This window comes from Euphorbia lathyris, chromosome 7, assembly GCF_963576675.1.
Source record: "Euphorbia lathyris chromosome 7, ddEupLath1.1, whole genome shotgun sequence".
In the NCBI taxonomy this organism is placed as follows: Eukaryota; Viridiplantae; Streptophyta; class Magnoliopsida; order Malpighiales; family Euphorbiaceae; genus Euphorbia; species Euphorbia lathyris.
The window spans coordinates 2,561,291-2,586,132 of NC_088916.1; the positions used below are offsets into that span (position 1 = coordinate 2,561,291).

Genomic DNA, 24,842 nt, shown 5'->3' on the forward strand with positions numbered 1-24,842 from the left:
CCGATCCCAACAACGCCTCACAGGGAAGTGCTCCGATCAAGGATTTTTCCACAAGTTATCAATATTATTGAATTTAGAGACATTCTTTGACTCTCTCTCTCTCTCTCTCTCTTTTGGGTTTCAAGTTGTTAGTGATCAAACTTCGTACGCGTTCCTTGTTTCTTTCTTGATATCGTTGAATTCATAGCATTCTTTGATTCTCTCTCTCTCTCTCCGACTTTTGGGTTTCAAGTTGTTAGTGATCAAATTTCGTTTTGTTATACATCCTTTCAAATTCTTCTCCCACTTATCATTGACTAAATTATTTTTTCTCTGTTTAGTTCTCATATGGTAATTTTGGATAATGACTCTTTTTTGTTTGACCTACTCAATGTTTAGGCTACTCATGGATATTTAGTTTGTTGGATAACTATAATGTCCCGTTTAAATGCATGTTTTTTTAGTTTACTTTATTTTTTTTGGGTAAATTTTTAACTAGGGGTTTGACTCTTTATTAATTTGTTCTATGTGGGTTATTTTGCAATGTATTACATCAATTCTGGCCGAAAGAAAAAATCTTTTTTCAATTCCGGTCGAATGAAAAAATGCTTTTTCAAGTCCAACCAAATGAAAAAATCTTTTTTTCAAAAGGATCAGAAAAAGAAAGTTAGTAGCACCACATGCGGAGCAACAAGCTGGTGGTTTTGATTGGTCTTATAATGGCAAGAAAATAAAAGGAAATCTTATTCTACATACTCCTTCCTGACGTTTAGGAGTATGTAGAATAAGATTTCTTTTTATTTTCTTGCCAGTATAAGACCAATAAAAATCACCAGCTTGTTGTTTCGCCTGCGGTACTACTAACTTTCTTTTTCTAATCATTTTGAAGCAAACATTTTTTTATTCTTGAAAAGGGATTTTTTCATTCGACTAGAATTGAATTTTTTTTCTTTTGGCCGAAATTCATGTAATACATTGCAAAATAAACCATCCGGAACAAATAAATAAAGAGTCAAATCCTTAGTTAAAAATTTACCAAAAAGAATAAAATAAATTAAAAAACATACATTTAAATATGACATTAAAGTTATCCAATAAACTAAATATTCATGAGCACCTAAACATTGAGCAAACCAAACAATCATTATCGAAAATTACCATATGAGAAGCTAAACAGAGAAAAAATAATTTTGTTTATGATAAGTGGGAGAAGAATTTGAAAGGATTAAGAGAGAGTGTGTGTCATAGAATGTCTTTGAATTCAACGATATCAATAAAAAAATAAAGAACACGTAAATACCAATTTTGCCAAAAGAGAAAGAGATAATCAAAGAATGTGCCTGAATTCAACGATTATATATAAAAAAAAAATGTGTAAATACCAAGTTTTTGTGTAGTCAAGTCAAACATCATTTAAAGAATAGTTAGGACCCATCTTTTATTATCATTTCAATTTTCTAGTTTCATATATCAATGCCTTTAATTTAGCTTATTTCAATTATTTAGCCTGTAATTTTATGTTGATTTACTACTTCAGGTAAATTACACCCATGGGCACTGAATTTTATCCATTTTTACATTATGGCCCCTGAACTTCATTTCTTTCCGATATGGCCACTGAACTTTACACTTTCTAACACATGTGGTCACTCAATTTTAACTAACTTCTCAAAATAACCTTTAACGACCTTAAAATGAAAATATTCAAGAATTAAAGTTGTTCAGAACAACATTTACCATAAAACCACATTTTTTATTTTTAAAAATCACATTTTTTGGAGCTTTCTCTCTCTAAAAATTTACTTTCTCTCTCCTAACCAAACAACATCCAAATGACCTCAAAATGAAAATTTTCAAAAATTAAAGTTCCTTAGAATATCATTAACGCTTTGGATTTTTTATTTTTAGCCGTCAACGGTCGTTTTGAGACGTTAAGTGACCACCGGTGTTAAAAAGTGTAAAGTTCAATGGCCATATCGGGAAGAAATGAAATTTAATGACCATAATGTGAAAATGGATAAAGTTTAATAGCCATGAGTGTAATTTACCCTTACTACTTCTATCAAACTTAATTAGTTAAGCAGAGAATAATTGTTTCAGAGGTTGCATCAGAATGACACATGTAATAGGTTCTATTTAGTGATCATTATCCTAGACTTGAAAAGTCTTTCTAGACATTAAAAGGATAATTAGCACCGGCAGTCATAAAAATTTAGATAATGTCTCTAAAAGGTTATAAAAATTTGATTTGTTTCAATAAAATCATTTAAATTTGTTTTTATCCCAATAAAGTCACTTTGGATGTTTTTCGATTACCTTTTCACCGAAATTGCTCACGTGGTATCTCAACGTCACGTTAGTACCACCTAGCATATTAAAAAATGTAACTACATATTTTATTTTATAATCTATATGCTACATAGGTTAATTTAGGATTAAAATTTTAATTAAAAATCCTTATTTGCTTGAGTTAATTTATGGTTAATTTTTTTTATTATGTCATATGGTGTTGAAACATGTGATTAGATACCACGTGAACAATTTTTCGCGAAAAAATAATCGATAAATGTTCAAAGTGACTTTATTGGGATAAAAACAAACTTAAGTGATTTTATTGAGATAAATTAAACTTTTGTGACCTTTTAGAGACACTTTAGATACCACGTGAACAACTTTTTGGCGAAAAAATGATCGATAAACGTTCAAAGTGACTTTATTGGGACAAAAACAAACTTAAATGATTTTATTAAGATAAATTAAAGTTTTGTGACCTTTTAGAAACATTGTCCAAACTTTTGTGATCACCGATTAATTAGCCAGACATTAAATCACTGACAGTGAAATGTATGTTGCTAATGATGTTACAAAATGAAGCAGTTTGATTGAAAATTCATAATCATTGATCATGGTGAGTAAAACGGGTAAATTACACCCCTGACCACTGAACTTTACTCATTTTAATATTGTGGCCATTGAACTTCAATTCTTAAGGGTTGGTCACTGAACTTTATGCTTTTTAACACCGGTGGCCATTGAACTTTAACTAATTCCTCAAAATGACCGGTAACGACCTCAAAATGAAAATATTCAAGAATTAAAGTTGTTCAGAATGACATTTACCATGAAACCATATTTTTTATTTTCCAAAATCATCTTTGTTGGAGCTTTCTCTCTCTACAAATTCACTCTCCCTCCTAACAAAACAACATCTATATGACCTTAAAACGAAATTTTTCAAGAATTAAAGTTCCTTAGAACATCATTAACTCTTCGAATTTTTATTTTGAGGCGGTCAACGGTCATTGTGAGACGTTGAGTGGCCACTGGTGTTAAAAAGTGTAATGTGCAATGGTCCTACTGTTAAGAATTGAAGTTCAATGACCACAATGTTAAATGGGTAAAGTTCAATGACCATTGATGTAATTTACCCACAAAATAAGATATGTATTGAATGATGAATCTTTGTGAAAAGGAAATGCACTCTAATGGTGGGAAGTTAGTAGTTTTCACGATGTCAGAACTAGGATTCTGATGAACTGAATTTTAAAATAGGAAGAGAAAGAATAAGAACAGACAAAATAGAGAGAAGAATTTAGAAGAAAGAAATAAAGATTTCATTAATCAATTGCATAATGAATCAGTACAGACTCAATTCACTTAAATAGAAAAAAAGGAAAAAAGAAAGTATAGCTAGTCTCCTAAATTCATGGCCCTAATAATTCTAACTTATCTTAAATCACCATTTTCATTCTAACCTACCTTAAACGAGAATAAGAAATTTAACCTACGAATAGGAAATATAGCAATTCACTCTAAATAGGTCTAATAACTGCTGATGTGACAGCAATTATAATTTCCCATAGCTGTAAACATTCCTAAATAACATCTATTAAAGCTAAATACCACTTAATGTAAAAATAATTAACCACCTAATAATACCTAAATAATCTCTATCCAGGGGCGTAGACAGGGGGGTCTGGGGGACCGGACCTCTTTGGCCGCCGGAACCACCATGATCTCCGGGTAGTTTCGGCCCCCTGTCTCAAAAAAAATTTCTCGGGGTGTTGAATTAGCCCCCTAAGATGGCCCATCGAGTGTTATAGGATTGTCCAAATTTCAATATTTTAATATTTTGAGCCCATTAGGTACTCCGTAAATCCAAATTTCTAACTTTTTTTGCTCTGTTAGGCTTTTTTAAATCCAAATTTCTAATTTTTTTTAGCTTGTTAGGCCTTCCTAAATCCAAATTTCTATTTTTTTTGGCATGTTACGCCCTCCAAATCCAAATTATTAATTTTTTTTGGCCTGATACTAGTAGGCCATCTCAAATCAAAATTTTTATTTTTTTTACCTGTTCGGCCCTCCCTAAATCCAATTTTTTTACATGTTAGGAATCTTAAATAAAATCCAGCTTAATTTTGAGAAATTGAATATTAATATCTAAAAGTTGGTTCTTGTCCACTGAAATTATAACACACACACATATATATAAATTGAGCAAGTTCGATTTAGCAAAATTTTTTTTTACTAACGTACGTGTAAAATCGACCTCCAACCGAGTAATCTTCTATTCGCCACTGTCCCTATCTATAATCGTGACAGACAATTCGATAGATGTAGTCATGTAGCATTTAATTGGAGTACTATGTTTCTTACATGACTTCCAAACATTTTTGTGCATTCTAGATCAATTTTCTTTGTTAAATTACACACTAATTTTTTGATTCTTACATGCTAAGTTTGTGGATAACAGTAATTTGAAATAAATTCAGAAAATGATAAGCTTTTAAATGTGAAGGAACATAAACAAATTAGCAAAATTTTACTCTCCAATTGTAACCACAAGCAAAGCAAAGGAAAATAGGAAATCACAACAAATTATTACCTACATGCATGTGGTAAAATACGAATAGCAAGGACAGGGGCGGATACGCCTGTAAATGAGCCGAGCCGCTCGGATCGATTTGTAGACGAGCCACTCGTGAGCACGATTTACTGGTTCGGTTCGTAAATGAGCGGAGGTTGAACAGGCCAAAGCTCGGCTCGAAAGCTCGCGAGTAGGTTCGATTAGAACATTTATAAACAAATTTTAGTTTTGTAGAAAACTATATAGTTTTGTGTTAGTTCACAAATATCTAAACTTAATATTATTTCATTTGCTATTAGATAAGTTCATTCACAAACATAATAAATGAGTAATAGACGAACTATTTGTAAGCATCTTGTTTATTTATTCACGAACTTTGTTTGTGAGCTTCTTTATATACACTATTAAAGAGTTATTGCGAGCAAACTTCACAAATATAATTAACGATTTACTTACAAACAATTCATGGTGAGATAATTTTCTTAATGACCATTGGGCTTGAAACAAGCTCGGAGCTTGACTCGAGCTCGTTGAGCAAGCCAAAGCTCGGATCGGGCTCAACCTTGTTAATTTTACAGCAAGCTCGGCTTGGGCTTGAGCTCGTTAATTTTATAGCGAGCCGAGCTTGAGCAGGTCAAAGCTCGGCTCGGCTCGGCTACAGCCCTAGGGACGAAGACATGGTGGGCCCGGGCCCTTCCGGCTGCCGGAACCACCATCCACGAGTAGTTTCGGCTCCCTGTCTCCACGAAATTTGAGGCTGTGGTGGTTCCGGCCCCTTTGTTTCTAAGAAATAATGACCGAGTGATGAATTAACACCCTAAATTTGGCTCGGGTCCTGTTAGGCCCTATATAAATCCAAAATTCTATTTTTTTTCCTGTTAGGCCCTCTCTAAATTCAAAATTCTAATTTTCTTTGGCCTGTTAGGCCCTCCTTAAATCCAAATTTATAATTTTTTAACCTATTAGGCGCTACCAAAGTCCAATTTTTTCTATTAGACAAAATTATTTTACATGTTAAGAATGGTATACACAATATAGCTTAATTTTGAAAAGTTTTACATTGGTACTTAAAAGTTTGTTCTTGACCACTCTGATTATAACACATATGTATACGAAATTTTTTTGAACAAGAATTTAGTAAATTTTTTTTACACACCACGTGTAAAATCAACACTCCAACCGAACAATCCTATATTCGCCGCTGCACAAGAACAACAGCCAAAGGAAACCAAATAATAAATTTTACTATTTTAACTTTATTTAAACTATATAACATCAATTTGAGGGATAAGATGGACTTCTCCATCCTATTAAAATCGCAAGAGTTTATCTCATCTCCTTATACCACCTGTTCCTGGGTATAGGATTTGAGGGATAAGACTCGTGAAAACCTAAGAAAAATCATAAAAATTAACTAAATTACACATTAGTTGTTAATATTGCCGCACAATGCGCTTACACCAAAGAAGAAAGAAAAACCTTCACCCCATGTGATTCGAACCTATGATCTTCCTAGTCATATGTATACTCCCAACCACTGGGCTAAGCATATTGTCTACTGATTTAGAGTATAGTATAGATAGATGGGGCTGTAAATGAGCATAAAAGCTCGATCGTGTTCGGCTCGATTAGAAACAAGTTGGACTTGAGTACGATTTTAAGACTCGATTTGTAAACGAATTGAGCTTAAACATAGAGAAATTCGGCTTGAAAATCCGCGAACAGGTTTGGTTATAGGTTCGTGAACAAGCTCGATTATAATGTTTATGAATATGTTCGTAAGCAAACTCGGTTCGAGTATTTTCTTTTAATAATATCATTTCTATAAAAAGGGAATTATAAAAATAAGTAGTTTTGTGTGAAAAATTTAGTTTAATATGTTTCAAAACTACGTAGCTTGTGAACATAATTAATTAATTATTTGCGAACAAAGTTCATGAATAGAATTAACAAACTGTTTGCGATCAAATCTCGTTAAAATAATCTGGCAGCTCGTGATCAAATAATTTTCTTAATGAACTGACTCAACTAAACCCTGACTTGTCTTGTGATTTGTGAAGTTGCTGACTCAGCTTGTTTAGTCTTGGCCTGAAAATTCAATGTAATGTTCATTGAGATGAACCAAATGGTTTTTCCGTCCCAAAATTTCATTTTGAAGTCTTGTTTTTTACCGGTTTGGTTCAACTATTCATATATATTATTATTGTTAGTTGTCTGCCATTGTTAATAGTCGGTAGAATGTGGCTGATTTCTTTCGAAATAGCAATCAACAGGGTTGTAAATGAACCGATATATAGTTGTAAATGATGAGTGGCTCAGCGTTCCGCTCGATAAAAACTGAATTGTGTGTCAAATCTTAAGAATTCTGACTTTAGTTTTCAGATTGAGAATAGAAAGAATAGAATTGAGAAGAGAGAAGAAGAAGAAGAGAGTACTGAATTAAGAAAGAGAATTGAGGAAAAAGTTAATATTCATCATTAGTGCCTTTACCTTAGCAATTGCATGACCTTATATCAGCAAAAGCGGCTGAGGTCAGCACTGTTACGTAACACCTGCAGAAACACAGCTTGCCTAACAACTTAGCTAAAAGACAAAATAAGATGATAACAGTGCATAAAGCAGTACCTCACAGAAATCGGAAAATACATAACAAACTTGACAGCCAAGGAAATAGAATAGCAGACTCAACTTAAAATAAAATAACTGGTAACTAACTGGAGTTTTGGCGATTCTCCTTTTTAGTCCTTCTTCTTTCTTGAGTATGTGATAATACCCCTCCCATGAGCACATTCTTGTCCCCAAAAATGATAAAAGGCATGGAGTTGATGGCTAATTGCAGTCTGAGACTCCCAAGTGGCATCAATGGTAGACATGCCAGACCACAAAATCAATAACTACTTCATAGGAGCGTCATTAAGTATCACAGTATGAAAGTTAAGCACCTTTTGAGGTGTGATGACCCATTCATCATCAATGACTAGTGGCAAAGTAGTCAGTGCTGGAGTAGAGGGCTTTAATTGCCTTTTAAGCAGGGAAACATGGAAAACTGGGTGTATGTGACTAGCAGAAGGTAACTGTAGCTTGTATGCTACCTTGCCCACCCTTTCCAAAATTAGATAGGGACCATAGTATCGTGTTGATAACTTCAGGGAAGTTCTGGCATTCACAGTAGATTGTCTACAGGGTTGTAACTTGAGAAAGACTAAGTCTCCCACTGTAAACTCCTTATCAGTTCTCTTCTTGTCTGCATATTGTTTCATACGGTTCTAGGCCTTCGCTAGACAATCTTATAGGATCTTGTTCATGTGCTCCCTTTGAGATAACAAGTCCTCCACAGCTGCAACTGAGGATGTAGTAAGAGGCAAGATAGGTATGTAGGACTCATGCCATACAGAGCTTGAAATGGGCTCATTTTGATAGAAGTGTGATAACTGGTGTTGTACCAGTATTCAACTAAGCTTAACCAAGATGCCCATCATTTAGGATGAAGGAAACACATACACCGGAGGTAGTTTTCCAAACACTGACTCAACCTCTCAGATTGGTCGTCGGTCTGAGGGTGATAGGCACTAGTGTAATGAAGCTCAATGCCTAGCAGTTTCATAAACTCTTTCCAGAAATGGCCAGTAAAGATCTTATCCCTATCAGAGATAATTGAATGGGGAACTCCATGTAGCTTAAAGATGTTATCCCGGAATGCTTTAGCCACAGTTGCAGTATTGAAAGGGTGAGAAAGAGGAATAAAGTGTCCACCCTTAGAAAATCTATCCACCACCACCAGTATTGTGTCAAACCCTTTTGAATAGGGTAATTTTTCTATGAAATCCATAGTTATGTCTTGCCAAGCCCCTTTTGGAATAAGCAATGGCTGAAGTAAGCCAGGGTAAGCTACATGCTCTGCCTTACACCTCTGACAAGTTTCACAAGATGCCACCCATTTAATGACATCCTGGTGAAGTTTGGGCCAGTAGAAACTTTGTTGAACTCTAGTGAGAGTTACCTTGATGCCAGAATGCCCTCCAAATGTAGAATTATGACAAGCAGTGAGTATCTTACTCCTCAGGTTTGTTGTGTGGCCAATGTAAATGCGCTGCTTGCACTTAATTAACCCGTTTTGTAAGGTGAACTTAGCATTAGTGTGTGGTTGAATCATAAGTTGTTGCAGCAACTGGGAAACAGCTAGGTCACCATTGTAAGATGCTTGAACCTCCTCCAACCAAGTAGGAAGAACTGAGGATATAACCAATAACTGAGGATCCTCCTTCTTATTTTTTCTAGATAAGGCATCTGCAACCTTATTATCTACCCCTTTCTTGTATTGAATGCTATAGTCAAGACCCAATAACTTTGACACCCCTTTATGTTGCAAGTAAGTGTAGTTTCTGGTCTAATAAGTGTTTAATGCTTTCATGATCGGTTTTGATCACAAAAGGGGAACTCTTAAGGTAATGTCTCCAAATGGAACAAGCTTGAAGTATGGCTAGTAGTTCCCTCTCATAGGTAGAAAGGCATTGGTTTCGTGGGCTCAAAGTTTTAGATAAATAACATATAGGCTTACCTTGTTGCATGAGTACAGCCCCTATTCCTATACCACTGGCATCACACTCAATTGAGAAGGGTAAGTTGAAGTCTGGTAAGGCTAAAACTGGGGCAGAAGACATTAGATGTTTGAGATGATTGAAACCAGATAAGGCAGTATCATTCCAAACAAATTGATCCTTCTTGAGAAGACCAGTCAAGGGTTTACTAATGGATCCATACCCTTTAATGAATCTCCTGTAATATCCTGTTAGGCCTAGGAATCCTCTCAAGCCCTTGAGTGTAGTAGGAATTGGCCAATCCACCATAGCTGAAATTTTAGAGGGGTCTGTGGAAACTCCATCTCCTGAAATGATGTGGCCTAAATAGGACACAGAATTGACAGCTACATCAAACTTTGAGGCCTTAGCATACAATTCCTGCAAAAGTTGAAACACCAATTCTAGATGGCACAAGTGAGTTTCAACTATAGTACTATAAACTAGTATGTCATCAAAAAATACTAGGACAAACTGCCTTAGATAAGGTTGAAATATAGTGTTCATCAAAGATTGGAAAGTTGTTGGTGCATTAGTCAAGCCAAAAGGTTTTTATTTGCTTTAATAGTAATTTATCATTGTTTTGTCAATTTTAGATTTTTAAATTACTTGTTATCATTTTATTAAATATTCCTAACTTTTGTCAAGTATTTTGTCACTTTTAATTAATTAATCTCTATATGTTATTTTGAGCTTTACCTGTATCCAAAATTAAGAAATTAACATACAAAAAATAAATCAAATTTGACTTGGTAATTAAAAAGGATTTTTGGTAGGATAGTTAATTAATTTTGAGAGAATTATCTAAATAATATTTTATGAGATTATATGCAGATTTTTAGAGATAAAGGTGGAGATTTTTAAGGATCAGAATCAGGACCCACTCAAGAGTTCAAATTCAAATAAAAATTATGCAGAATATTTTGGTAGATTTTTAGGGATTATCTTTGGTCTTTTTTATTTAAATAATTAGATTTTTTTTATCTCCAAAGATAAATTAGCTTTTATTAGATAATGTTAGAGTTAGTTTTTCATTAGAATAACTTTTTATTAATTAGTCTTTCATTAGGAATGTGTTTTATTAATTAGTCTTTTATTAGGAAAGTTTTTGGTTTTTCATTATAAATAGTTCCATTTGTTAGGAATAATAAGTCCAGTTTTTTTAATCAGATTTTCACCTATCAATTTTTACTTTTTAGTTTTAGTTTTTCGATCTTTCTTCTTTTGTAAAATCCCTAGCTTCCCCCCCTAAAGAATCCTCTCCATCTCCTCCATCTTATCCATCCTCTATTGAAGAACATTCGAAGCTCCACTCCCCGAAGATTATTCAAGGTTCCCTCCTTAAGTCCTAGGAAGATGCCTGCACTGGTAGACATGTTCCTTGAAAGGGATTTTCTTACTCTTTTATATCTTCTTTATCTCTTGATCCAGTCTATGAATCCTAGGCTCATTGTATCTCCGTGACAATTTTCTCCATCTTTAATGTTAATACAATCCTTATTTTGTTCAATTGATTCATCTATTTAATCTTTGTCTTACGCTTTGTTTGATTGGTTTAACTCATTCATAAATCCAAATATTTTCTTGGCACATATTGCGAGCTGAATCTGACCTAGTCAGAGCCTATAAGATTGACGACCTTATAGAAGATTAAACCCAAATTTATGAGCCTTAGAGCTAGTCTCGGCCTTACAAGGGAATCACGAACTAAGAACCATAGAAGGATAAGTAGGGTTAATCGCCTCAAACACAAGTGACTTAGATTAGGTTATTAATTGGTTGTCTAAACAGATTATATTCATCATTATCGTATCATTCCATATCCCTTCGAGTAATTACATTATTGAAAGATCACTTAAGAGTAGAATAACTTAGATAGGAGTAGTTTAACTTAATCAAAACCAAGCTTAAACCCCCCCCCCCCCCCCCCCCCCCACCCCCCAAAGCCTAGATAACATTAGAAACTGAGTAGCTCGATACTTGGAGGAGTAAATCCTGTGGATTCGATACCTGGACTTGTCTAGATTATTACTTGATAACGACGGGGTACACTTACCCCTTAGTGAGTCTATCGGACCAACATCCGTAGGCGCATCAAACTGCTGCTGGTGGAACCTATTACAATGGTAATTTAACTTCCTTAGCTAGGTTTTGATCCAAGAAACTGTGAGTGCTTCCACTATCTATCAATATCATGATAGGTTTCTGCTTTAAGGTACCCTTAAGCTTTAGAGTTCCATTAACAAGGCCTCCATCTAAAGCATTAATGGAAAGAGTGATCTGCTCTTCCTCCTTGGCTCCATCTTCCTTAAGATCCTCCTGGTTCTTTATGTTTTCTTCCTCTATTTCATCTGGACTATCCTTAGCATTGAGAACATTAAGCTTCTTGTTGGTACATTGATGACCAGGGAAATACTTGTCCCTACATTTGTAGCATGCTCTAGAAGTTCGTTTGAAACTTGTGTTTTGGTATGGTTTAGATTCAGGCAATCTAGTAGTGGGTGTAGTATAGGTGTTGTTGGAAACAGGGTATTTGGTAGGTGTAGATGCATTGGGAACCCAAGGTCTAGTAGGAATTGGGGATCTAAAATTGGGTTTGGGCTTGATTAATTCCAAGAGATCTTTTATATGAGATTCCTGATACTTGGCCTGTTTTATAGCTTCATACGAGCTATCAGGTTCAAGTTTCCTCACTGCATATCTGACCTCAGGTTTGAGTCCAGTGAGAAAAATAGATACATAGTATGATTCTGTGATGGTGGGATGCTTCTTCTCCATTCTTAGTTTGATAGATTCAAACTGATCTTGATAAGCAGCCACAGTGGTCTCTTGTGTGAGTTGCTCAATCTACTGTACTACATCATCTACCTCCGTTTCTTTGAAATGCTTCTCCACTTCCTCTACAAATTCATTCCAGGTCACATTTGAGTGACTAGGAATCCAGTTCCTGAACCATTTCTCTGCTCTGCCCTATAAGTAGAGCCCAACTAGTTGAATCCTTCTAGATTCTTCAACTTCGAAAAGTTGGAAATACTTGGTGCATTTGCTCACCCATAGCTCCACCTCAGTTCCATCAAAAGATGGTAAATCACATTTAGGAAGCAACTTGTTAAATGAAAGGTTTATTGGCTGGTTTCCATCTCCAGTTTTAGAACCAGGGCCACTACCCAGGATTCCCCATTCTAGGTTGGTAAAATGTTTTTCAGGGTTTGAAATTTGGTTAGATGAAGATGGGGAGGGAATATTAGATTCAGTGTTTGGTTGTGTGAGTTTAGCCAAGGTGGTAATGGATTTCTGAAACATTTCCTCCAGATGCTGTTGGGAATCGATCTGGTCCTTCCTCATCTGATTCTGCTCCAGAATGATGGATTCAATTCGCCTTTGTTGAGCAGTTTGGACATCTTGGAAGCGAGCTTCCATCTTCTTCTCTACTGTAACTTTAGAGCGATTGTTGAACTGGGTGGCGAGATCCTTAATCTGTTGCTCAAGAGCTTCCATGTCTGTTTGGTTTCTTTTCACTGCTCTGGTGATATTATGAGTATTGTTTACCATGCATAAAACTGGCCGGAGGAAAGGAAATCTCTGATACCAATGTCAAATCTTAAGAATTCTGACTTTAGTTTTCATATCTGGAATAGAAAGAATAGAATTGAGAAGAGAGAAGAAGAAGAAGAGAGTACTGAATTAAGAAAGAGAATTGAGGAAAAAGTTAATATTCATCATTAGTGCCTTTGCCTTAGCAATTGCATGACCTTGTATCAGCAAAAGTGGCTGAGGTCGGCACTGTTACATAACACCTGCAGAAACATAGCTTGCCTAACAACTTAGCTAAAAGACAAAATAGGATGATAACAATGCATAAAGCAGTACCTCACAGAAATAGGAAAATATATAACAAACTTGACAGCCAAGGAAATAGAATAGCAGACTCAACTTAAAATAAAATAACTGGTAACTAACTGGAGTTTTGACAATTCTCCTTTTTAGTCCTTATTCTTTCTTGAGTATGTGACTATGTGTTTGGTGCGATTTATAAAAGAGCTGAGTTTGAACACGATTTTGAGGCTCGATTCGTAATCGAGTCAAACTTGAGCACGGGAAAACTCGTTTGAAAGCCCGCGAGTAGTTTCGGTTATATGTTTGTGAACAAACTCGATTATAATTTTCATACAAATGCATGTGCGCAAGCTCGATTCGAGTATTTTTTTTAATAATAACACTTTTATAAAAGAAGCAATGTAATAGTTTTGTATAAAAATTTAGTTTAGTAGGTTTTGAAAACTACATAATTACTGAATTATTCGCAAACAAAGTTTTAAATAGAATTAAAAAGTTGTTCACGAGAAAACCGTCGTAAAGGGCTGCTGACTCTGCTCGTTTAGTTTTGTTCTAAAATTCAATATATGTAATGTTCATCCACTAAGGCTCTTCTGCTTTTACATTCCTGAACATGAATAAGCGGTTCGACTTATTTATATCCTTATTGATAACTATTTCGAAGGAAAATCAGCCCACTTTTATTAACTATTAACAACTGCATACAACTGGCGACAATAGTATATATGAATAGTTGAACCAAACAAGTCCTAATAAAACTTGAAGATGAAATTTTTGGACAGAAAAACCATGACTCTTTTGGAATCTCATTTCTTTTCTCAGGATTACGTTGTGCAATCAGGGCCGGTCCTGATAATTTAGAGGCCTTAGACAAAATAAGTAATAAGGATCCCTCTAATAATAGAAAATTTATACATAACAAAATAGCCTTTCTTAATTTTTTTTTTATTTTTATCAATGAGGTTTTAGAAAGAAATAGACTCTTCTATATAATTTTATCACTATTTATATTAAAAGAAAATTAAATTATATATATATATGAAGGCTAAATTTTTTTTTGGGTCCCTCTAGCCCTGAGTCCTAGGCCGACGCACCCCAGACCTATGTCCAGGGTCGGCCCTGTGTGCAATGTAATCCTGAGAACCTATTTGGTTCAACTATTTGTATATACTAGGCTTAAAACACTATTTGGTTCATCACTTATAAAATTTTGGTTTTTGGCCTCTAGTCTATTATTTTTATTATTTGGTAACATTTGCCACATGATCTATCCAAAATACTTATTTCCGCCTCCTTACCTATTATTTAGTTACATTTCTCTCTTGAACTATTCAAAATTGGTGAAATCTCAACCAGTATGAATGATTGAGATTTCACCAATTTTAAATAAGTCAGGGGCAAATACAACTAAATAATATGTTAAAGTGTGAAGACTAACATTTTGGATAAGTAAGGGGCAAATGTTACTAAATAATAGACCAAGAGCCCAAAACCAATATTTTGAATAGATTAGCGGCTAAATAGTGCTTTAATTTTATATACTATTGTTGTTAGTTGTTGCTTATTAACAGGTTGTTGCTTTACAAAGTAAGCATAGTCTAAGAGCATCTCCAACAGACTCTTAAATTGGTTCTTAAGTTAAAATTTGAAGAAGGAGAATAAAAAATCAGCTCCAACAGTCTCTTAGTGGCTCCTCAAATCACTAAGAGCCTCTACATCCTCTCTATTAATAAAGAGCCTCTCTCCACCTCTTAGTGTCTCCTAACTTCATATTTTATTAATAATTTATTATGAATAAGTCTCTCTCCTCACACTATTGGTAATATAACAATAAATAATAATTTTAATAATAAAATAATAAATAAGGAGTGAGCATTGTTGGAAATGATATATCTTAGCCACTCTTAAATCACTAAGAGTCAATTATTTATATTATTTATAGAGAGTTCACTAAGAGTCTCTTGGAGATGCTCTAACCCTTTTTTTTATGTCTAACACTAATTTCTCAAATCTAACATTTTTTCTATGTCTAAACAGTAAATTTCTCTCCCTACTGAGCAAAATTCAATTTTTTTTGAAAGAATGAATGAATTAAATTAAATCAGAAGCAAGAACTATCGGTAAGGAACGGTGGAGGACATGCCCACTCACCGCGATCAGTTTTAGAACTAACAGACTTTGCAAGCAAATGTGCTGCGAGGTTCGCTGATCGACGAACATAAGAGATTGAAACAGACTCCAAATCTCGTAAAATTAAATAACAATCTTGAACAACATCCGATAAATAAGAGAGATCGAAGTTTTGATGTTGTATTGCTTGAACCACATTAAGACAATCCGATTGTTACTTATTAGTAGATTTGTTAATGGGCTGTACTCGACCAGGTTCAGGCTGAATCCAATCAGATTTTACATTAAATTATAGGGAAATTTACACAGAGATTTTACATTATTTACATTATTATAAAAGAAATTACACACAAAATCATATTTAATTTTTTTTATAATTAGCTATCTTGTTTTTTTTTCTATTATCATAGGAAGGTTTATTAATTTTGAAATATCAAATTCTGAACAAATATTTCTTATTTTATCAAAATTACAGTTATCAAACATTAATTATTTAATTTTAAAAATTTAAATTCATAACCAACCCCTACTTGCATTACGTGTGGTTCATGACTGTGGATATCAATCGATTTTGATTGCTTCAGATTCAGTTTCGGCAATAAGTTTACTTAAAGGAGATTTTGTTTTGTCAAACTGGTTGAGGGTAATTGTTGGAGATATAATTGAGATTGCACGTACTTTTGGCTCAATCGAGTTCATCCATGAGAGACGCCATAATTTGGCTGCTTGGGCTCGCTCACTTTCTCATTTGGAAATTCTCATCGAAGATTTTTCTTTTTGTGTTTCTTCTTGTATTCAGGATGATGTTCTGTTTCTTGTTTCTTAATACAAGTTTTCCGGTTATCAAAAAAAAAAAAACCCTACTTCAAAGGTTGTGACGTCTAAAAATAGTTTAAATTTTTAAAAATATGACAATTTTAGAATTTTGTTTATAAGTTTTGTACATGTGTATAAAAGTACTAATTCTTGTCAAACGTGTAACTTACCCATTATTATATTGTTCAAGCTCAATCCAATCCGTCAACTAATACATATATTGTATATTAAAAAAATTGATTAAAATACAGGGTTAATTCCAAATAAAATCTTTGTGGCTTCACGTTTTTACAGATTGGTATCTGTAGATTTTTTTTTACAAAACAAACCATGTGATTGACATCGTTAGCCCTTTTGGGATGACTTTGTCAAATTTGGCTGATAATAATCTCAAAATAAAAATTTTCAAGATTTAAATGATATTTTAAGTAACTTTAATTCTTCGACTGTTTATTTTTGAGATCATTTAGGTTTTGTTTTTAAGGAGAGAGAAAGTTAATGTTTAGAAAGTGAACAGTCTAAAAATGATGATTGTGAAAAATAAAAAATTTGACTATAATAATTGTAATGACAGGTCGGGTCTAGTTAAGTTCAGACTTTTAATGCAAATCCCAAATCCAACTCATTCTATGTGCATGCCTGAGCTGATTCAAGCTAAGGCGGTCTACTTTTCAAATATACATGTTCAATCCAATCCATTTGAGATGGGCTGGACGGGTGAACGTGTTTTGAACATGTCAAGTTATTAGAGATAAAACACCAAAATAACCTCAATTTTTTTTAGGATGAAAGCTAATTTAGCTTATGTATACAAAACAATATAATTTTAATCTTAACTTTTATTAAATGATACAATTAAATGTCTTACTAACAAAAATTAACACATTCAAATTCAAATGATGTTGTTGTCATTTAACTCCATAACACTTGGATCCAATGTTTTAAAAACCGGACCGAATGTCGAACCGAATTGACAACTGGGTCAAGGATCAATTGGTTCAATCGGTTGAATCGAATTGGTTGAACCGGATGACGTTATAAATAATATATATATTAATTTCATTTAAATTATAAAATTTACTTTTTTTTGGTAGGAACGGGAAGAAAACAAACAGAAAAAAAACCTAACTCCGGATTAGCCTAGGGAAGCTAACCCCCACCACATCTTCCAAAACAAGAGAAGAAAGATAATCAGGAGGATAAGAGAAGGTTGTGACGCCCAGCATCCTCTCGTGTCCAGCAACCGCCAAACGATCCGCCATCCGGTTCTGTTCTCTAAAAACATGGCTGAAGTTGATGTATTCAAAGGAAGAACAAAACCTTCTAATACCTTTTATTAAGTTTTAATATGTAATAGGTTGAGTAAATGGATTAAAAATGTAAATGTATCTACTATCTGATCCAATTTTGTAACTTTTCCATTAATTATTTACCACGTAGTAATATTACTAGACGAGTGACCAGTGACAAAGTTGAAAGACTTCACATCTTCAAAACATTTTTTTTTTTTATGAAAATGTTCAAAAGAAATTGAGTTGCGGCCTTCACTCCGAGGAGGGAGAAGTGTATCAATGTCTAATAGAGATTCAGATATGGAGGAAACAGAGGAGAAGATGATCATAATTGGATCATATGGAGGCAAAGTGAAGCTATTAAGAGATGGAGAAGAATCTGCGTCGGAAGAGATTATGCTTCTCTGGGGAATTCAACAACCTACTTTTTCTCAACCCAACTCTTTCGTCGCTCAATCCTCTCTTCAACTTCGTCTCGACGCTTGCGGTCATTCTCTCTCCATTCTTCAGTCTCCTTCTTCCTTGGTATCTAATTATTCTTACCATTTCAATTTTGACCTACATTTTCTTAGGGTTTGATTTGCCTGAAGATTTTTGTTTTTCTTTCGTTTCTGTGGTTTATTTTTGCTGCTACAAATTTAGCCCTATGGGGGAAAACAGTGCAATCTTCCTTAACAGAAGATAGAGTTCTTTTTATTAAGATAGGATGTGCAATTTCAAACTTTATTGTGAGACCAAAATGCAGCAGTAGGTTGGAGAATGACCAGAACATGTAATTCAGTAATTGCACATAGAAAAACTCAAACTTTCAGTAGGTTGGAGAATGACCAGAACATGTAATTCAGTAATTGCACATAGAAAAACTCAAACTTTCCTTAATTTTGAAATTTCACAATGTCACCGGCCAGGTAAAACCCCGTGCAGGGCCAAGACTTCCCCCAAGTCTCTGACAGCCAACTCCTACCAAAGGCGTCTATCCCCTTTGCCGGATATTAATATGGAGTGGACCTTTAACTATCACCTCGACCTTTTAGTTTAATCGGTTCCACTTTGACCAAGTGGTATTGGGTTCGATTCCTCACAGCTCCATTTGTTGATTTAATTGTAGGACATGGTAGTATAGGCCTGTGTTGTGCATGCTTCAAGCTCAGTGGGCATTCGTGTGTGGGTGTGTGTCAGATATCTGAAGTGGCCCTTTAAGCGTCCATTAATAAAGACGTATTATATGATTGGACCTTAACTATCAGCTTAAGCTTTTAGTTCAATTGGTTCCATGACATGGTATCTGAGCCTCTTAGCCTCTTAGAGCAAACGGCTTCAAACCAGTCATTTGCGTGTGGGGGTGTGCCAGAGATTAATATAAGAATATAAATTCTATGATCGAGCCTTAACTATTAGCTTAAACTTTTAGTTCAATTGGTTCTATGACACCTAGTGGACTAGGGTGGTCGCTTAAGTCTGTGTTGTAAACACAAGCCTAATATTTTTGTACGTGGAGACTAGATACGGCTAAATTTATACCTACATTTGTACCTTATATCCCTTCTTGCCTTCTACCTGTTTTACTGCATATACAGGGCAAGCCTGGAGTAACTGGTTCTGTGATGTGGGACAGTGGGGTAGTTTTGGGGAAGTTTTTGGAACATGCTGTGGACTCCAAGATGCTTACACTTCAAGGAAAGAAGTTCATTGAGTTGGGTGCTGGCTGTGGATTGGTAGGGTAAAGATAACTATTATCTCAATGTCTCATATTTCTTGTTCAATTATAGTCTATGTTGCACGGAAACTCATCTTCAGTAGCGACTCCGCTATGTTGCACGGATGCGGAAACGGAAACGGATACGGATATGGGGAAACGTAATTTCTGAAAAACATAGGAAACGGAAATGTGTAAATATTAAAAATAGAGGGACATATTTATAAATATTTAAAAAATATAATAATACATTAAAAAAACAAGATTGAAAAAAAAAAATATGGGTAAGTTCTTTAAATTGAAGGATATAAGGAATTATCTCTCAAATAGGAAGTTTCAATTTTTCCTAATCTTAGATTGAATAAGAATTGCAAAATAGAAAGTTTGAATTTCCATAATTTTAATCGAAATAGGTAGGGAAAACCGTTTAAAAACGGGGAGATGCATTTCATATTTGGGTGATTACGGAAACGTGCCCGGAAACGTTTTGTATCAGTTTCCGATAATTTCCGTTTCCAACATCTGCCAGAAACGCGGAAACGCATATCATGAAGAGTTTCCGTGCTTCATAGTGACTCCGTGTTTTGTTTCCATTTCCTGGCTCTGTTTTGAAGACTGTTTTAGAAATAACGTTTCCTAGTGTCCGTCTCAGTTTCCGTGCAACATAGATTATATTATCCTATATTACACTCGATACTAAATTTGGTTAGTTCCTGTATTTTTTTTTCGGTTTTAACTGGTACCGGATTGACAATAAATACACGTGTGAAAGTATAGGCCTTCAATTTAAATGTTTTGAACATCATTGAGATTCACGAAACATTCAATTTTAATGCTTTTAACTTTTGACCTAATCGAAAAATGAATTGAGGTTCAGAGACCAAATGTACCAAATTTTGCATAATAATCTTCTGTTAGCATTTCTTGATAATGGAAGAAACGGTAGAACAGAAAAAACAGGAAAAATAGAAAAAACGTGAAAAATGAAGAAAAAAACAGAAATGTGAAAAATGGTAAAAACAATATGTGATAACAGAAGAAACGTGAAAACATGAAAAAACAGAAGAACCTGTAGAAACGGAAAAAAGGTAAAAACGGAAAAATAGGGAAAATCGTAAGAACGGAATATATATATATATATATATATATATATGGTGAACTGTTACTTGCTTTCGCCTGATTTCATGTAAGTAAACTGATTAAATCGCTTTGGTTAAACTAAACGAAAATCCTTAACATGAATGATTGAAGTTCATTGTCAGTTCTTGTGTTCAAATACAATATAGGGTAAACAATTTATTAGTCCCTCTATTTTGAAAAACACATTATAAGATCCCTATCTTTTGTCAATATTAAACCCTTTTTTCTGTCTAATTTTTTTTTAGTTTTTTAACCGTTATATTTGGCATAAACAGACAGCCAGAAAATAACAGAGTAACATGACCATTTTGTATCTACTATAACTGTCCTGAAAGCTAAGATATGTTCGGTTAAAAATCTAAAAAACTAGATAAAGGACCAAATTGTTAATATTGACAAATGATAGGGACCTTATAATGTGTTTTTCAAAATAGGAGGACTAAACAGTGTGTTAGGTAAAAAGATGGGGACTAATAAATTATTTACCCTACAATATATGATTACAAAAGGTGAGGAATAACATAAAGTTAGTTTTTTCCATTCAAACTTATGAATCATTTTTGGTTTACCAGGTGCATTGCAGCTCTTTTAGGAGCTCAAGTTACACTCACTGATATGCCTGATAGACTGAGGCTACTGAAAAAGAACATTGAGTCCAACCTGAGGCACGGAAATGTACGAGGATCTGCAGTTGTGGAAGAGCTCGTATGGGGAGATGAGCCTGACCAGGACTTGGTTGAACCTTTTCCAGATTATGGTAAGCATGCTTTGTTTATCTGTATGCTATACACTTTTCTTTATTAGCTATTTTATGAAGGTTATGTTTTAGAAATAACGTTTCCCCGGAACTTTCAGATGTCTTGTTAGCTCCTGAACTTGCTTAAAGTGATCTATTGGCCACTTAAATTTGTCTAAAAGTGATTAGCTCCCTGAATTTCCTTACAGTGATCTATTAGCCCTCCGAACTTGCATCAAGTGATATTCATTTAACTTTGTCCAAATTCTCTCTTGTTCTGCCACGTGGATTTAGGGGTTAATCATGTCACTTTAATCAAAATCAAGAGGTAACGAGACACTTTGTAAATTCAAGTGGCCAATCAGCTTTTTAATTTGGGCTAATTTCAGGGGCTCCTGATATATTATGCCTTTTTAATTTGTTATTTGTATGCATAATAGCTAAATTTTCTCTACTTGTGTAGTTGTAGGATCAGATGTAATATATAGTGAAGGAGCAGTGAAAGATTTGTTGGACACATTAATGCATCTTTCTGGAACCCAAACAACTATATTTTTAGCCGGAGAGTTGCGGAACGGTGAAAATTTCTAAACCTTTCTTCCATATCTCATGCTAATTTCAAGTTTGTTGTGCATTTTTCAGTAGATTAATATTTTTGGCCTCTATACTTCACCAAAATTTGACTTCTTTCCCCTAAAATTTTAGTTTGGTGAATTTTTTCCCATGAACTTTGATTTTAATTAAAATGTAACCCTTAATGGATAGTATCATCATGTTTAAATACTATGCTTGAAACTTTGATTCAAGTGCAACAGACCGATTAAGAGTATAATTTACCAAAATCATAGTTTAGGGGTTAAATCTCACCAAATTACGAAATTGAGGGCCATAAGTCAAAATTTGGCCATAACTCATGCAAATTTCAAGTTTGTTATGCATTTTTCAACAGATTAATATTTTTGGTCTCTATACTTGATCAAATTTTGATTTTCGTCCCCTAAAACTTTAGTTTGGTGAAATTTTTCCCATGAACTTTGATTTTAATTAAAATGCGCCCCTTAATGAACAGTGCCATCATGTTTAAACACTGTGCTTGAAACTTTGATTTGGCCCATAAAGTTTGAACCTTTTCTCCTGAACTTTGATTTCATGGTGCAACAGAGTCATTAAGGGTATAATTTAACCGAAATCATTGTTTAAGGGTTAAATCTCACCAAATTAAAGTTCGAGGGCCAAAAGTCAAAATTTTGCCAATTACAGGTGTAAAAAATTATCATTTTGGCTGCATTTTTCTGGTGCAAAGTATAACCATTGGATACTTTTGCTGTAATGATAGTTCTCAAAGTGGTGAAATGTCGCAATTGGTCTATATTAGAGTATATTATTTATTTGTAGCTGATATCTTATCTGTATATTTAACACAGCTTAGTTCCCTATTTCTAGCCTAGAATATAAGATTAGTCTTTCACTACAAAGTGAACTGTACTCTGTATATATATGAAATTACACATCAATAACAATCACTGAGCAATTCAAATTGTTACAGTCTAGTACCATGTAGATATTGTCCGCCTTGGCACAATCTAACTTATTGGACCTCACTGCTTTAAAACGTGTCTACATATATTGGAAATCCACCTTACTAATTTAGCTCAATTGTTCGCTCTCTATTTCCTATATGAATTCAGTTCATTCATGCCCCATCCTTTAGGGATGTTCCATGCTCAGATTTATACCCCGAGGCCAACTGATATCAGAGCCGACTCTCCATGTAAGTTGGTGGGTCTGTAACTATCCATTTGGCCATTGTAGAAAGCCTGAGCAGTAAGCGGTCACAAGGGATGACGATGAGACTAGAATAAACTGAATCCCCGCCAGAAATGGAGAGAGTGTGATTGGAGTATAATAGTAAGCTGTATTTCCAATACATGTAAACGCGTCTTAAAGCCATGAGACGTAATAAGTATAATTTTGACTTTTGTTCTCTAAACTTTAGTTTGGTGAAATTTTCCCCATGAACTTTGATTTTAATTAAAAGGTAACCCTTAATGGACAGTATCATCATCTTTAAACACTATGCTTGATTAGTTCAAGTGCAACAGACCGATTAAGAATATAATCTAACCAAAATCATATTTTAGGGGTTAAATCTCACCATGTTACGAAATAGAGGGCCAGAAGTCATAATTTGGCCAATTATAGGGGTCAAAAATATTGTTTTGCCAGCATTTTTCTGGTGCAAAGTACCGCCATTGGATACTTCCGCTGTAATGATAGTTCTCAAAGTGGTGAAATGTAGCAGTCTGATCCGTTTTGTCCCTAGATCTCACCACTTTAAAACACGTCTACATATATATTAGAGGCCTAATACATCACCAGCTCCCTGAACTTGTCTATAATGGTAGATTGGCTATCTAAACTTTGCAAGTATCTCACCACCTTCTTGAACTTGATTATTCAGTATCACCAACTCCCTGAATTTGTCCATAAAAGTAAGCTTTATAAGTGTCTCACCAACTCCCTAAACTTGCTTATTCGGTAACAACTAAATACAAAAACCGTAATACTAACTCTCAATCTTCATTCATTCGATCTCTCAAACCTGCAACACTTAACTCCTATAATATTGAAAGTTAGGAAAAGAGAACAAATTACCTCTCGAATAGATGAAAATGTATTCTTAGAATTTAGGTTTTTGTATTCTGTTGTTACAGAATAAGCAGGTTTAGGGAGTTGATGAAACATTTATAAAGTTCAAGGAGCTAATCTACTTTTATGGACAAGTTCAGGGAGTTGGTGATATGAAATAATCAAGTTGGTGAGACACTTGTAAAGTTTAGGGAGCCAATCTATTATTATGGACAAGTTTAGAGAGCGGGTGATGTATTAAGCCTATATTGGAGATCTAGCGTACTAATTTAGCTCAATCATTCACTCTCCATTTTCGATATAGGATTCAATTCATTCATACCTCTATTATCATCCTTTAGAGCTATTCCTTACTCAGATTTCTACCTTGGTGCCAATTGGTATAAGAGCCGACTCCATGTAAGCTGATGCATCAATTTAGCCGTGGTAGAAAGTCTGAGTAGTGAGCAGTCCAAGGGATGGCAATGAGGCAAGAATAAACTGAATCCCTACCAGAAATTGAGAGAGTAATTGGAGTATAATAGTTCTAAAGCCGTGAGGTATAATAAGTATGATTTGGATCAAAACGGATCAGATGTTGTACCAGACTGTTACATGAAAACTCGTACTGACATGAAATTGATAATGGTTGTTGTTACAGATGCTGTCCTTGAATACTTTTTGGAGGCGGCAATGGAGGATTTTGTAATCGGGCGTGTGGAGCAAACGCAGTGGCATCCGGACTATTGCAGCAGCCGAGTAGTGTTGTATGTTCTAAAAAAGAAGTAAGTTGAGGTTGTCAAGTTCATACATGGAAAGTATACTGCAAGTTCTGATAAAGAAGTTGAGGTTCTGAAGTCATATATGGAAGTGTCCTGTTATTACTACATCCGGTTTCTAATAGCTCTAGCTGTCGTTTTAGGATTATCAATTTGTGTTTTTTTTTTTTTTTTTTTTGTATTATCAATGCGTTTTTAATAATTTTTTAAATTTATTCTTATTTATGGTAAAAGAGACTGTTCGTATTGATGCGATAAAAAAGTAGAGTTTTAGGACAAAAGTATTGAGAGTAAATGAATCATTTTAATATTCTAATTAGTATTTTATTAGTTTTGATGAAAAACGTCAAAAATCGAAAGCAATA

At 34.3% G+C, this 24,842-nt stretch overlaps 1 protein-coding gene across 1 annotated transcript; it reads left to right on the forward strand.

The window, feature by feature from the left end:
* Positions 1 to 17,685: 17,685 nt before the first annotated feature.
* LOC136201422 (uncharacterized) lies at positions 17,686 to 24,723 on the forward strand. Its single transcript, XM_065992085.1, has 5 exons — positions 17,686 to 18,023; positions 19,076 to 19,218; positions 20,907 to 21,091; positions 21,534 to 21,647; positions 24,360 to 24,723. The coding sequence occupies exons 1-5, from the start codon at positions 17,778 to 17,780 to the stop codon at positions 24,485 to 24,487; spliced, it is 816 nt and encodes a 271-aa protein (XP_065848157.1). The 5' UTR covers positions 17,686 to 17,777; the 3' UTR covers positions 24,488 to 24,723.
* Positions 24,724 to 24,842: the final 119 nt, after the last annotated feature.

Coding starts and splice junctions, on each gene's coding strand:
- LOC136201422 (XM_065992085.1), top strand. CDS start 17,778: ATGTCTAATAGAGATTCAGATATGGAGGAAACAGAGGAGAAGATGATC. Junction 21,092..21,533: donor TGAACCTTTTCCAGATTATG/GTAAGCATGCTT, acceptor CTACTTGTGTAG/TTGTAGGATCAGATGTAATA. Junction 21,648..24,359: donor AGCCGGAGAGTTGCGGAACG/GTGAAAATTTCT, acceptor TTGTTGTTACAG/ATGCTGTCCTTGAATACTTT.